This window comes from Diospyros lotus, chromosome 3 (assembly GCF_014633365.1).
Source record: "Diospyros lotus cultivar Yz01 chromosome 3, ASM1463336v1, whole genome shotgun sequence".
NCBI classification, from domain to species: domain Eukaryota; kingdom Viridiplantae; phylum Streptophyta; class Magnoliopsida; order Ericales; family Ebenaceae; genus Diospyros; species Diospyros lotus.
The window spans coordinates 32,007,737-32,024,045 of NC_068340.1; the positions used below are offsets into that span (position 1 = coordinate 32,007,737).

The window sequence follows — 16,309 nt, forward strand, 5'->3', positions numbered from 1 at the left end:
TATGTAAATTTTTATGGCTAATTATGCATGATTAATATATTAACTCCTAAATTAATTTTAGTTAGGCATGATGTGATTTTACCTGTAAGCCCCGTGCTGAGCACAAACTACAAAGCATCTGGTAAGAGGCTGCATTTGGTGGGGTCAAGCAAATTAAGCAGCATTGTTTGGTTGACCATCCAATAATTGATTTGATCACTGTGCTCTAATTGACTGTAAATAATTGAATTCGCCCACCTTGCAAATGAAAAATACCTTCTAGAACGTAATTTCACAAGTTTTATAAATAATGATGATATAATAATAATTTATATTTTTGTTGGCTTTATAATTCTTATTCTGAAGCAACAAAGATTAAAAAATAAATCAATCATAAAAATACAAACAAACTAATTCCCAAATTACAGGGGTGTCAGAACAGAAGTACAGTATAGCTTTAAGGTTGCAAATTCAAGTGGTGGTGTTGACTGACTGACTGACTGACTGGGGAGACTCAATTTTGATGCTGAGTAAACCTAAAAACAGAAACCCAATTTTATATCCTAATCCAACCAACCACCAGGTCAGCCATGTGACCGACCACCCCCCGCCCCAATTAACACCCACGTCATCACTTTTTCACCCTTAAAACTATTGACTAGAACCCACGTCTTGTGGTTGCGGGGGCCTCTCATTATTACTCAAATGCCCTATCCACATATACACCAATTACCAGTTTAAATGAAAAAACTTTTACTGATAATGCTATTTAACAATTGTAACCCTTAAAACATATCTCATCTTTTCAATAATTAAAAAATATAAAATATATAAACTTAAATAAAGATATGACAAAAACCAAAAATACATAAAAATAAAAATTTAAAAACCCACATAATAATAGAATAAAAACTGGATATGTTATTATTATTATGTCACTAATATAGGTTTTTTATAATATAACATTTTCTTTTTTATGTATATATTCAGTGTGGTATAAATAATAACTCTATTTATTCTCGATCAAGATAAAAATTTAAAAATAATAAATTTTAATAATTAAAATATAAAATTTTAACATTTTATACATTAAAAATCAAATATTATATTTTTTAATTATTAAAAAAACATAACAAACTAATTAATTTATTCGAAATACTATTAACTGATCATCTACATGACATCTCACTCACAAAAATAGACGGATTCATATATGCACTAACATCCGAAGACGATAAGAACTTAAAATAATATTTTTTTTTGTAGAAATCTTAAAATTTTACAAGTTAAGAACTAAACATATATTTTTTAATTATTAAGAAGCTGCTGTATATATTAAGCCTTTCATAAATACCTTGCAGCATGTTTGGTTCAGCACTTAATGATAGGGTTACCAACCAGGCAAGGCAACAACCGTAAGACCCGGTTAGTTAACGGGAAGCTAGCCATTACCAAACATTAAGAAAGCAGTTCCAGACTTTCAGTCAGCTTCATACTGATTATTACCAACTGTTGGGTCCATATGCTAATTCTACCATTATCCTACTACAGCAGCAAAACAAGGAGCATGGTGGATGGCAACACAACCACAACACACAACATTTACAACATTCGATTCAACCTATTAGTTTCTGAGTACAGTAGGAAATACCATCTGAGAGCTCGACAACAACTTCATCGTTTACGCCATCATCTAGTAACCGCCATGTATGTACGCATTCAGGCGGTCCAACTCTTCCCGGTGTTCACTTACCACTGCTCGAACCACATCTCCAATTGACACCATACCTATCATTCGTGTGTCATCGATCACTGGAATGTGCCTGATGCGATTATCTGTTTTATCAACAAGAATTATTACAATCAGGCCATACTAGATTCCCTTGATTTGAAATTACAGCAGGCATCAATGAAGCCGTATATTTACCTGTCATCAGTTGCATTGCTTTCAGAACTTTGGTCTTGGGCGTGACAGTGATGAGCTTATTCTGCAAAGCACCACATAATAAATCTAAGTTTCCAAATTGTACATTAAAATCATTTGATAAAAAAACTGCTCTTTCGATAGCAGGGAGCAGAACCGAATACCTCTTCAGTCATGATGTCCCCAACTTTGGTCGACTTGGATGATCTTCCCTGCACTATGATCTTCCTGAGATAATCTGGAATGAGATCATCAAAGACTGTCGTCATTAACCAAAATAAAACCATAACATTACCCCATCACAGTACATAGGCAGCAGTATATATAATTTAAGTATCAACATGTGTAATTCCATAAACCATACAACATGTTTCTTGTCCAGACAATCTATGGTAATTCTCGCTAGCATCATAATAAATAATGCAATCAGGTTCAATACAAAACTCGAGCTACCAATTCCTATCCTATGGTCCTAACATGGTAGAATAGCTGCCATTCACATAATGCCTTTTACTGTCCAAGGTATCCCTTATTCACATTCAGTTCTAAGTTCGAATAAAAGAGGAGGATTGCATTAGGTCCTTGATAGCCAGCATAAAAGTTGCAGATCTTTCATCATGGATTCTGGACAAATAAAGTAAGATGGTTGGGGGAGTTAGAATTCATGTAATCAACCTCACCTAGTGGGATTAAGACTTGTGATTGTTGTTGTTACGAACATGGGATGCATGAGTCATTAACAATTTCAAGCTTACAACAAGAGATTGCAAGCTTGTGCAAATAAAAAATCACAAAGAGTCACTATGACCATCCTACAAGTATTAGATGTTTGGGTCAAAAGCAGTTTCCATTAAGTTATGCTACTTCCTACTGACCATGAATTCAAGATTGATAGCAAGTTTCAAGCATGTCCAGTGACATCACCCATGGATTCTTAAAAGTACATAGAAAGCATTCTAAATTACCCCTCTGTGATAATACCAGCAATTGAACTTTTCTCCCCAGGGTCGTCATATTCTTAAAAGTACATAGAAAGCATTCTAAATTACCTCTCTCTGTGATAATACCAGCAATTGAACTTTTCTCCCCAGGATTGATGACAACCAAGGCTCCAACATTGTGTTGTGTCATCTGCAACAGAAAATGGCATATTTTCTCTTCACATTAATTCTTGTCATCAATCAATAAGAAGTTGACACAAAAAACATAAGTGCAAACCATATGCATATACTAATTTGTGTACCAAACACAAATACAAGGTAAACCAGTGCACAGAAAAAAAAAAACAAGAATTCCCAGCATAGCAATTATCAAAACAAAGATATGTACCGATTTGACAGCATCATACACAGTATCCTCTGTAGCACACCAGAGCCAAGAGCCATCTGCATTTTTCCCTTTGGCTTTTAAGATATCGGCAATGGTGGTGCTTTCAAAACCATGCTCTTCCATGCGAGCAGAAGCAACAGACTCATAGCGCGGAAACAAAAGAGGCTGCATTACTGGATTCACCAAACGGATGTGCTGCAGAAGTGCATTCTTAAGGAAGCTCCCGTGGGACAGCACTTTTTGAATTCCACCTAGCATTTTACCTGTTCAAAGAAAATTTTCCATTCATAGTTCAAATAGCATCAAGAGAAACAAAACACCAATAGAATTAGCTTTCTGTTTATGTTACAACCACAGATGTGGAGCATTTTAGAAAACCCATGAACCTTTCAAGTTAATCCCATTTCAACTTTCAAGAGCCATAACTTCAAGCTTCAACTTGTTTTCAAAAATCATGACTTTGATCATGACCATAGCAAAGTCATGAATTTTTTTCCCACAAAATTGGAACTCTCAACAAACCACCAAAAAGGAAAAACAAAACTAAAACCTAACTCGCCCTAAATTATTTCTCAAAATAAAACTCTCCCCGTCACATCACGCTCCACATTGGGCAAAAAGATTAGATAAATAGAGCAAACCGCTGGTTAGACCAGCTGTTCCCATTCCAACAATGGTTCCCATTTTATATAAGAACTGCAACAGTGGTCCTCAAATAACCAACCGCTGGCTGACCAGTGGTTCCATTTTCTCAATGGAACCTCTTACTTAGCCAGTGGTTATCAATGGTGTGTGCTCAGCCGACGGTTCTTTCCTAACACTCACAATGCGTGTTGTAGCGTGGAAAGAGGAGTTTTATTTTGAAAAATAACTTAGGGGGAGTTTCAGTTTGATTATTTTTTTTTATGGGGAGTTTAATTTTGTAAAAGAAACTCTATTTTCATCTGCCAGACATCTCCAGAACTTCAAGCTTATAAGCCTTGTTTTCCAAAAATAAGTTCCTCTATTCTATTGCACAGGGTAATTAGTAAACAAACTTAGCCAATGCAGTCCAGAAAGCCACTGAATAGTTGAAAACACAGACGGAAAAACAGAAGTTCACAACCAGAACAGAATTAAAAACAGTCCCACAAGTGGAAACTCCAAACTGAGAGCAGATGCCATAATTATCAGAATCATGCATCTCGACTAGTTTAAGCATTCACCATTCTCATTCACAGCCACAACTGCATAATTATTCTTAAAATCCCTCCAACTTTTTCGATTAGAACCCATTTGGGAAAACAAGATTCCCCAATTTTTTCTTGCTTACTTCAGAGATCAAAGAATAAACAAACAAATAAAGGAAACAAATCTAGAGATACTGCAATCAGAACAACAACAGTAACTGGGTAAACGTCTATACATCAAAACATATACGCTTTTATATGCATGTACGATCTGGGGGGGTTTTCAGAAGCCGTTCCATTCAAGAGATTCATCTTCATCTTCTTGCCTAAGAGCCAACTTGCATGCATAAATACATACATATATATATATATATATGTATGTGAATATGGGTATATATATATATATATAAATGATTCTATAAATCAGAGGCTTTAGTTTACCTTATGAGATATCTTCTGGAAGTTAACTGCTGGAGCACAAGGGAGAGAGGAACTGGAAGCAAAGCGGCGCTCTTTCTTTGTTTCTCTCTCTTTCATAGACAAGCACTCAAGTTGATGTTTATCCACACGGATTTGTTTATTCATAGGTGTCCGTCATCAGTCGCTCACACCGAGTCTGTGATGGTTCATGGCTTTAAAAAACGAGCTTTGCTAATGTTACCTGCGAGTTGTAACCGTAAGCTGTGTTTGGAAGTCGGGAAAGTGAGAGAGAGAGCCAGAGAAAGAGTAACGTTAAAGGAAGCCGTGGTTTTGTCTGTAGCTGATTCTGGAATACTGAAACTGTTTGGGGTTTAAAGCTGAAAAAATGAAATGGAATATTATGGGTCATTAATAATTTTTTTACTTTTTCTTTATGAAATTGTAATTATTGTTAGTTATGAGGTAAATAAGTTTCTAAAGAGAGAGCAGATATGTTTGCATGATGTAACTTGTTTTGCATCACTATGTTGTGAAAATTATGAAAATTTTAAAGCCTACAAAATTTAGACTTAAATGACGTAAAATTTGTTTCTATTTTTTTTTTGTTTTGTTTCATATTTTGTTTTAAAATTAAATTAAAAGAAGATATGATCATTTTCTATCTCTCTTTTTCCTTCACATTTCAAAAGTTTCAAACAAAGGGTAAATCACGCTAAATCACAAAATTTTGTTGTTTTTTTTAATTTGGTCACTAAATTTCATTTTTTTACAAAATGATACAAAACTTTAAAATATTTGCAATATGGTCATTAAAGTGATTTTTTTATGATTCTTAGCCGAAATTGATGATGTTGCGATAATGTGGCCATTGCCACATCAACAATTTTGACGAGAAATTGTCAAAAAATTACTTTAGTGACCATATTACAAAATATTTTAAAAATTTATGATGACTTTATAAAGAATTAAAGTTTAGTGATCAAATTACAAAAAATACTAAAATTTTATGACCTTTAGTGTGATTTACCTCCAAACACGTCTTGAAGGAAAAATTATACCGTCCTAATTCGGCTGGAACGTCTCAGTTTTTCATCAAAATGGAAACGGCAGTGCTTTTGTTTTGCATTGGCCAGTTTTTCTGCCATTTCGATTGGTATCAGTCGAAATGGGCCAAGATGCATCTAATTCCATTAAATAACCCGACACAGTAATCAAATTAACAAGCTTGTTTGAAATATGAATTGTTTAGCCGGAAAAGGCAAAGAGACACTGCCATTTGAATTCTCACTAGGTTCAGTACTATTGTCACTATCAGAAAATAAATGAAATTCTGAATCACTAGATTTTTTTTTTTTTTTCTTATAAAACTAAAAAATATAAAAAATAAAAAAAAAAAACCTTGCCATTTGAAGTCATTTACCTTTTAACCATTTTTAATATCATGTTAGAGATTATTCTTACTAATATATCATCAATCACTCTACTTTAAACCCGGAAACTGTACAGAGCAGAATCATCCAAACAAGGCGGCAACTCAACAGGTTGAAACAGAAGGATGGAGTGGCCATGTTGCAATGATAAAAATGAAGAATCAAATGCAAATGCAAATGCAAATGCTTGCCACTTTGACATGCTGTGAAAGGCTAATATGCGCTATGCGGTGCATCTGATTCAAGTTCCAATCAAACGAAACAATTGGCAGAATCAAGCCGTGGGACCACCAAACTTAGATATTCATCCCATGCATAATCACAAACTGATACTAACGGGGCCAATTCAGGTCACAATCATACACGACAGTTTTTCATACACATCCACTAGGTTAAAGGCCAGATGCCTTTAACTCATTTCATCTACAGAGTTTGCACTCTTATTCAATTATCTATACAAAATTTATTTTAAAATAATCTTTCATTTGGTAAGTAGTGACTGCAGATAGTGGGAAAAACCACCAACACCATCACCATCACAATCATCATCACCATAGGTTAAGCATGCCATTCTCAAACACAGGATTGGTGAAATTAAATAGGAGGAAAGATGGATTTTCAAACCAAAGCATTGCTAGTCAAGTAGCTAAGCCACATACACAAGCAACTTATTGGCATTCAGGTTTTCACATCTTTCAATTAACGGCATCTCATACAGGCTAATTGAATTGGGAAAAACTCATGTTAATGCAATCAATCCCTATCAATTATAAACCACTCCATTTTGTATTGTAATTATTTCTACAGCTTTGAAGATGAAATGAATAGAGTATCTCACAGAAAAAGGACGTCTGCGGATGCTAAAACTGTTGCAGCAGCTGGTGCTGCCCACATTTAATGGCACTTCAGATAAGAGTACAAAACTGAATTGATCGGCATCAGAAAGAAAAAGCCAACCCTCGTACACCTAGAGTTGATTGCAGCATCAGCGAACATAAACCCAAGCACAGCACCTGAGCCCTCTATCCTATTCTCCTACTGTCAATCCAAACCCAAATTTGTAGTCTTTCTTCCGGTGATCTATCTGCAAGATAGGAATTTCAAGTCTTGTTATGAATACTAATTAAGTCAAACATGTTATGATTTCTCCTCTTCTTCTTTTTGAACAAAAGTGCAATTTCTTTAACTCTTCTATGTGGCATGCAAATCATATAGGCTGAGCATTAACTGGTGAGAAGGCATGCTGCCTAATTTCACGAATTCTGTACTTAGGCAAGGCAATAGTGAAGTTACATCCATTCGAACCTGTTCCAACCTTGCCTAATGCAAGAAAGATAACTAGAAAGAACATCCATAAACCCCAATCAAACTTGGCACACTTAGGCCTGTTTGACTCCCCTTTCATTTTAAATCTTTTGTTAACTTTTGAAAAAAATGAAAACAAGAAAAAAGTGTTTTCCTATTTTCCATTTTATTTTCATTATGTTACTCTCCCCTATCCTCCACCACCCGCAAACTTAGTTGCTGGACTCCTAGCAATCCCCCTGGCAAAGCTGCTGGTGATTCCTAGACTTCCTGTGAGTTGCGTTGGAAACAAGGGGGGGATAGGGAAGGGGAAAGAGAGAAATACAGAATATCAGAAATAAAACTGAAAACAAACAAGAGTTATCAAACAGTATGTTAAGTTTTCATTTTTTTTTTTTAGATTTGAACACAAAAAAAAAAAAAATCAAAATCAAAACCGAAAATGAAAAGCAGAAAATTGGAAGCCGTGTCAAACACTCCCTTACTAATTCATCAACCCAGTCTATGCAATAATGGAAAGAAGCCAAGCATATCTGGTCACTAAGGCTGGATCTTTCTTTCTTCTCCTGGGAATGAGAGGAAAAAAAAAAAAAAAAAGTAAAAACATAGGTTGACACTTGTCAGACATACCTCAGCTGAAAGAATAAAATTAAGACCCATATTCAACCGCTCCTCCAGAAAAGCAGCTATGCAGCCATTAGAATCGATCTTCCCTCTAAGACGGCACTGTAACAAACAGATGCAATAGATCAATAATGATGACAAGTAGTTCGAATCCATATGCTTCCACAAAAAATTCTGGGCACTGGAATCTGGGTTGGCGTCACCAGCAAAAAGGACTGAAGAAATTTGATTGCAGGCGTCATTTAATTGACTTGACAAGGAAATAACTTTTCACCACTACTTGAAAAGTCATTCATCTAAGTCACAAAAATTGTCTTATTCATTCTTATACATGAATCTTGCCATCAATTATTATCAGTATAAAACATCATGCTTGACAAATCAATAAGCTGGCGAAAGAATTTAAATCACATTGTATAAGAATGGATAAGACAATTGGATGCTAACTTTTAAGTCAAGAACAAGGCTTGACAATGCATTGAGAAAAGCAATTTATATCTAGCAATCATCTCAATAGGCTGGATGCAATGTTTCAATTCAAATTTCAAAGCCAGCTCTTCCATAACTGGGAAACAATACCTTCACAACCAGACAAAAAATACTTAAGAGTCGAGCACATTTCTCACAAATTATCAAACTTGATGGCCTTTCAGTATTATTCATTATCAAAGATTAAATATATATATATATATATATATATAACAAGTGCAAAAAGGACATGTCTGGATGGCAGTTACAAGTGTTCTTTATTGCATTAAAAAAAAAAAGCTTCCATACTTTATGTAGTTTTTGGACAGAAAAACTTCTCACTTTTTCATTTGATCCAACATACATATATATAGAGATTATAAGGGAAAAAACACCCATATGGAGTTTGGTAAGGAAGGAAAAAAACTGTCACCTAGGGATAAAATTAACTGTACACCTAAATACAAAATTGTATTCACATGATTTTCTACACGTCCCCTCAAATTGAGCTATAAATATTAAGGAAGCCCAGCTTGGATCTTCACATCTTCAAACTAAGTTTTCGATAGATTCTTGTCCACTTTCAATTTTTCTTTATGAAGTGCTTATCTATTTAAGTTACTTTAAACATGTTGAGTTGCTGCCAATATCTAATTAGATGACTAAGATATTGGGTAACTGAGAGATGTACTTGACAACACCTCTATTGTGTCCTCAATGTCGGAATACATCTCTCCTTTGCGGAATCCTAGATTTCTTGTGTCACCTTTGTGGAGGATGAAATTTACTCCGATTTGATGTGTTTTCAAGGTCTACTTGACAACGCCTATGCTATGTCTTCAATGTCGGAATACATCTCTTTTGTGGCATCCTATATTTCTTGTGTCATCTTTGTGGAGGATGAAATTTACTCCGATTTGATTTGCTTTCAAGATCGAAATACTTCTCCTTTGTGGCATTCTCTTGTGCCATCTTGTGGAGGATGAAATTTACTCCAACTTTCTGTGTCTTCATTAAAATGTATAGCTTTTAAAATGATCGTCTATAACCTTTGCATAACTTTTACAGGCTTAGCTAAAAGCTTAGCTTTTATAGTATGAACTGAAACCTCAACTTTTAACAGCTAAGTTGGAACATTAACTTTTCAAGGTTAAATTGAAACCCACTTTTACAAGTTTAGCAGTAACCTCTGCTTTTATGGACAAAGCAATAACCTTACATACCTTTTCATGAGATAAGGTAGAACCCTTCTCGGCAACCTTCAAAAACCGCGACAATGCCTTGGCATGATCAAGTCTAACTCCTCTCAACCCGAAGTAGTACATTATCCCAATTCTATACAGCACTCCTTTTTTGTGCCCGATATTCCATGATTTAGAAATTTTCATCCTCTTCTCCTCAAGACTTCCTTAGGGTTTCCTTGTTCTCCTCCTCTCTCTATATTGTATGACTGTGAAATCCTCTTGACGAAAATAGCAAGGCTTCTTGAACGAAGGTTCTATGCCGAGGATGGCTCAAGGGGATGTCGAACAAATCGAGGGGTTGGTTAGATTAGAGTTTTGAGATCTTTCAAAGGCTGATTAGGCTTTAATGTGGTTGCAATTGACAAATTTGATAAACGCCTTAACGGGAATCACCCTCCTTAGGGTATTTGGTGATGCCAACAAATGCCTTGAAATAAGACTTCTTGCTCTTCTTGGTCGAGTCCTTGCGAATCACCCTCTTAGGGTATTTGGCGATGCCAACAAATGCCTTGATGTGAGACTTCTTGGCGGTCTACTTCGCCTTCTCTAGAGAGAGCGACGACCAATGCGACTCTTCACCTGCAACCAACCGCCAACATTTACCATCTTCAATGTCAGAGTGCAACACTGTGTTGCATCCTTTCATCTTCTCTGAGGACGACATGGCTATCTAGGTTTTGTGTTGCAAACCCATTCATCTTCTTGCTAATCTTTGTCCTGTGACCCTTCAATTTCTCCGATGTAGCTTTGTGACTGTGGTTGATTATCCCCATGATGGCAACAGTTGTGATTGCAGTTAAGGGCGACAACGACGATGATGGTTGAGGCTATGGCTATGGCGATGGTGGACGAAGAAAAAGGAGATGGGCAATGGCCAACGATGGTAGTGTTTTCGCTTGGGAAATCAGGATTTCTCAATTTTGGCTTCAAGAACTTCACCATCTTTGCCTCCCCCCACCCCCCTTTAACTCTCTGTCTAACCCTGCTCTGATGCCATGTAGTTTTTGGACATAAAAACTTCTCTCACTTTTCCATTTGATTGGACATACATATATATAGAGATTACATGGGAGAAACCGCCCATATAGAGTCGATTAAGGAAAGAAAAAAACTGAGTCAGTTAAGAAAAGAAAAACTGTCACTCAAGGATAAAATCAATTGTACACTTAAATACAAAATTGTATTTACATGATTTTCTACACTTTATGCAAAAGCAATAAAAGTATTCTAGAAGGTGCCAGTGGTTGTACCTAATTAATGAAGGATAGGTTGGATAAAAATATTGTTAAAAACACCCCCCCCCCCCCCCCAAAAACAAAAAAAAAAAGTTCTGATAGGGCAACCGCCCTCTTACATGAAATCTAGACAAACTATGAAAAATCGTTGGACGTAACCCTTCATAGCGACGCACTACACTGCCCGTGTGTAGTGTCAAGTGAGCTAGGACTGCTGCATCGGCACCCGGATGTAGTGACAAATGAGCAAAGGTCCCCACATTTGCTTGGACAAATGTGGGTAAATAATCTAGTCCAAAATCAAATTCAAAGTCAAGGACAAAACCAAAATTATAAATTAAGGATTGGGTCATGAAACATAGAAACATTAATAGGCAAAGCTATGGAAGTGGTAGATGTGATGATTAGGAGAAAAATTAATATTATGTGCCTTCAAGAGACGAGATGGGTAGGGAAAAAAGTAAAAATTTTATCAGAAACTGGATATAAAATATGGTACACAGGAAATGACCGAGCGAAAAGTAGAGTGGGGATTATTATGGATAAAAGCTTAGTAGATGAGGTAGTAGATGTAAAGAGAACAGGAGATAGGATTATTATGGTGAAGGTTGGTCTAGGAAGAATGATTATGAATATCTTTAGTACATATGCACCACAAGCGGGGTTAGATGAGGAGATAAAAGCAAAATTCTGGGAGGACCTAGAGAGACTCATACAAATGATACTAAAATGAGAGAAAGTGATTATAAAATGTGACTTAAATAGTCATTTGGGTAGAGACGGGAACGGCTATAAAGAGGTACATGGAGGGTATGGATTCGAGAAAATTAATAATAAGAGCAAGTCTATTTTAGATTTTGCTATGGTATATGAGATCATCAAAACCAATACTAGGTTCAAAAAATGGGACGAACACTTAATCACATATAAAAATGTCACATTAAGCACCCAAATAGATTACTTCCTCATGAGACAAGAGGATCGGTTATGTTGTAGGGATTGTAAGGTGAGCCGGGGGAGTGTTTGACTACTCAACATAGACTTTTGGTACTTGACGTCCAAGTAAGAAATTAGAAGAGAAAAAATCACATAAAACAAAATCTAAGAATTAGGTGGTGGGATTTAAAAGGGAAGAAACAACTAATCTTCAAAGAAAAATTAAAGGGTAAAAAGGAATGGAGAAGGACAAACAAACAAAATGCAGAGGGGAATAGCTATTGCCTTGAGAAGCACGACAAAGGTAGTCCTTGGAAAGACAAATGGTAGAGCTCCAAACCTTAAGGAGTCTTGGTGGTAGAATGAAGAGGTATAATTGAAAATTTGAATTAAGAAAACTTGCTATATGGCTGTATATCAGTGCAATAATGAAGAAAACCTAAAAAAATATAAAGAAGCAAAAAGAGCTGTTAGTGAAGCAAGGTCAAAAGCATATAAGAATCTATATAAACGACTTGATATAAAAGATGGAGAAGGGAATATATATAAATTAGCTAAAGCAAGAGAAAGAAAAACAAGGGATCTAAACCGAGTGAAATGTATAAAAGATGAAAACCAAAATGTATTAGTCAATAAGGGAGCGATTAGGGAGAGTGGAAGGAGTATTTCACAAAATTATTCAATGATGGTGGGGACACAAGAGTTAAGTTGGGACATCTTAGTAAGTCTGAAAGGAACGTGAGCTATACATTTTATTAACGCATAAGTTCAAATGAAATAAGACAAGCATTAAAAAAGATGAAAAATTATAAGGCGATGGGACCGGATAATATACCAATAGAAGCATGGAAATACATGGGAGAAGAGGGCATATCCTGGCTAACAAAATTATTTAACGCGATCCTTAAATAAAAAAGATGTTAGATGAGTGGAGGAAGAGTACTTTGGTTCTTATATATAAGAACAAAGGATGGAGAAAGGGATATATATAAATTAGCTAAAACAAGAGAAAGAAAAACAAGGGATCTAAACCAAGTGAAATGCATAAAAGATGAAAACCAAAATGTATTACTCAATGAGGGAGTGAATAAGGAGAGATGGAAGGAGTATTTCACAAAATTATTCAATGATGGTGGGGACACAAGAGTTAGGTTGGGATATCTTAGTAAGTCCAAAGGGAATGTGAGTTATACATTTTATCGACGAATAAGTCCAAATGAAATAAAACAAGCATTAAAAAAGATGAAAAATCATAAGGCAATGAAACCGGATAATATACCAATAGAAGGATGGAAATGCATGAGAGAAAATGGTATCTTCTAGCTAACAAAATTATTTAACGCGATCCTTAAATAAAAAAAGATGTCAGATGAGTGGAGGAAGAGTACTTCGGTTCCTATATATAAGAACAAAGGAGATGTTCAAAACTGTGAAAATTACAGAGGAATTAAGTTAATGAGCTATACCATGAAACTCTGGGAGAGGGTAATAAAGCAAAGGCTCAAAAAAGAAACAGATGTTTCGGAAAATCAGTTTGGTTTTATGCCTAGTAGGTCAACAATGAAAGTTATATACCTAGTGAGACGCCTAAGGAAAAGGTATCGGGATCAGTAGAAGGATTTACATATGGTGTTTATAGATCTAGAAAAGACTTATGATAGGGTCTCTAGAGAAGTATTATGAAGGGTTTTAGAGAAGAAATGAGTCCGAATAGCCTATATATAAGCCCTTAAGGACAAGTATCACGGTGCAGAGACAAGGTTAGAACATGCGGAGGGGATACAAAACCGTTTAAAATTACAATGGGACTGCATCAAGGTTCTACACTAAATCCATACTTATTTACTTTAGTAATGGATGAACTCACTAAACACATTCAAACAGAGGTGCTATGGTATATGCTATTTGCAGATGACATAATATTGGTGGATGAAACAAAAGAGGAAGTGAACACTAAGCTTGAGTTGTAGAGAAACAATTTAGAATCTAAGGGATTTAAATTAAGTAAAAGGAAAACAGAATATATGGAATGTAAATTTAATAAGAATGCAAGAGTAGAGGATGTTACAATAAAATGGAAGACCAAATCTTACAAAGAAAATACCATTTTCGATATTTGGGATCAGTGATTCAAAAAGATGGAGAAATTCACGAGGATGTCACACATAGAATTAAGGCAGGTTGGCTAAAATGGATAAATGCATCGAGAGTGTTATGTGATGGTAAAATCCCATTAAAACTGAAAGGAAAATTCTATAAGATAGCTATAAGACCAGTCTTGTTTATGGCTCAGAATGTTGGGCAAAATACTAGCATGAGCAAAAGACGACCGTAGCGGAGTCGAGAATGCTAAGATGGATGTGTGGCCATACAAGAAAAGATAAAATTAGAAATGAGGTTATTCGTAATAAAGTAGAAGTAGTTCCAATCGAGGAGAAGATGAGAGAGACTAGACTAAGATGGTTTGGTCATATGAGAAGAAGACCAAGAGATGCTCATGTGAGAAGAATTGATGAAATGGAACAATTAGTCAAAAAAAGAGATAGAGGCAGACCCAAAAAGACTTTCGGAGAGACATTAAAATTTGATATGAAGTTTATGGGCCTAAATGAAGATATGACAAAAGACAGAAATATATAGAAGTCTAAAATTCATGTAGCCAACCCCACATATTGGGATAAAGGCCGGATATGTTGTTGTTGTTAGTTCATTGACAAATTTCATTCATTGCTAGTGTTTAACCTTCATGAGCAGGAAAGTTCCCAATCCCTCTCAAGGAGGAAATACAAGGAAAAACACCTCAAGTTTGAAGTTTTATGAGCTTCAATGGACAAATGACAGGAGTTTGATTGTAAATCAGGAAATTTACATAGAGCTTGGCATGCAATGCATGCATTCTAACCCATCTACAAAGTCGATGATGACTAATAGCCAGTAGAGTATGTTGGAGTTGTATTATTGTTTGGTTCGCCTACTTTTCATTTGTCCCATTGCATATGGGACTGCATTAGAACTTCCATGAAAATGATGCCTGGCTAATGAGATTTAAATTGAATTTTTCACAAAAGAACTTGATTCATAAGTCTCACCACAATATCATCCACACATCTTTGCTAAATTCAAATGCATATATATAAAAGATTGAATTTATGCATGTTATATGTGGCACCATACATGTTAAAACAGTCTGCTTAAGAAAAAACCTCAATAAATCAAACAAAACCATACCCTTACCCATGTAGCTGCTTCATTAGGTAGAGGCAGATTTGCATGAAAAGAAAAAACTAACACGATGCAGTAAGAACTTGGACCTACTAGTAAGTAACAGCTCAACAAAATCATGTTTAATCAGTTAATTATTTTACTGGCAAACCTTGCAACCTAGTAACACTGATATAAGGTCCGCCACATTTCACAAGAGGTAGCAACATTGATTACCCCCCCTCAAGAGAGATGACCAGACTACACTCGAATGCATAAAGAAATATACTCTTTGAGATATTTGTACTGCTTTTGAAATAATTACACGGATGCATATATCAAAATATTGAAATTGCAGAAATCACCTGTCGGAGAATGTAGTCATAACCAAAGCTTGCTGTAACATCTCTCGACAAGTAGTTGTACATGAAGTCTGATGCCAAAGAGACCTAAATGAAGAAGGCAATGCCCAGATACTTACGAGGAGAAGGCAATTGGAAAAATGTGAATTGGTAAAAAAAAAAAATAAGGAAATTATTGGAGAAGTCAATTGTCTAACCTTCTCAGATACTTTTTGAACATAGCTCAGAGCAACCATTCCAGTGCTAGCCACTTGCCCTGTGGCAACCTGCAGGACAAAATATAAAGTGATTTTATTTTGTTAGGATCCACATCACTTTAAAGCACACACAATCCCCTGAATCCATCTCTTAACTCGACACAACAGGACTACACGGAATCACCTTTCCCCAAAACTCCTTTTTTGCACACAAAGAGAAGGACAAGATAGAAATAAAAAAAAGACAAAAAAAAATGTTTAGCCATTTGTACAAGCAACTAGACAGATGCCACCAAATATCAAGACAAACAGAGAGTTTCAAAAAATGTACTCCACACAACAGCAGAATCATATTAACCGGCTTCTCCAGTGTGGAAAATCCCCTGTATCCACGAGTTAGCTCAACACAGGAACCTATGCCTAATCACCTTCATCCCAAACCCCCCCCCCCAACCAAGGTTAAAGGATAAGATAAAACTAAAAAAA

The 16,309-nt window shown here is 35.6% G+C and overlaps 2 protein-coding genes across 3 annotated transcripts in view; both read right to left on the reverse strand.

Moving 5' to 3' along the window:
- Nucleotides 1-1,405: 1,405 nt before the first annotated feature.
- LOC127796315 (CBS domain-containing protein CBSX3, mitochondrial-like) lies at nucleotides 1,406-5,007 on the reverse strand. Of its 2 annotated transcripts, none has more exons than XM_052328397.1 (6): nucleotides 4,843-5,007; nucleotides 3,233-3,495; nucleotides 2,953-3,034; nucleotides 2,068-2,141; nucleotides 1,907-1,967; nucleotides 1,406-1,815 (listed from the first exon to the last, which is right to left on the reverse strand). In XM_052328397.1, exons 2-6 carry the CDS (start codon nucleotides 3,488-3,490, stop codon nucleotides 1,673-1,675), a joined length of 618 nt encoding a protein of 205 aa, XP_052184357.1. In that variant the 5' UTR covers nucleotides 3,491-3,495; nucleotides 4,843-5,007; the 3' UTR covers nucleotides 1,406-1,672. The 2 variants fall into 2 exon arrangements, with proteins under 2 accessions (XP_052184357.1, XP_052184359.1); XM_052328399.1 differs by lacking the exon at nucleotides 4,843-5,007 and adding an exon at nucleotides 4,638-4,785.
- Nucleotides 5,008-6,907: 1,900 nt separating this feature from the next.
- The window catches only part of LOC127796945 (mitochondrial import receptor subunit TOM40-1-like), a 22,816-nt gene continuing 13,414 nt past the window's right edge, over nucleotides 6,908-16,309 (reverse strand). The window contains exons 9-12 of the mRNA XM_052329346.1: nucleotides 15,824-15,892; nucleotides 15,630-15,713; nucleotides 8,187-8,282; nucleotides 6,908-7,335 (exon numbers count right to left, since the gene is read on the reverse strand). Coding sequence (XP_052185306.1) covers nucleotides 7,279-7,335; nucleotides 8,187-8,282; nucleotides 15,630-15,713; nucleotides 15,824-15,892 — 306 coding nt within the window. The 3' untranslated portion in view covers nucleotides 6,908-7,278. The remainder of the gene's footprint in view (nucleotides 7,336-8,186; nucleotides 8,283-15,629; nucleotides 15,714-15,823; nucleotides 15,893-16,309) is intronic.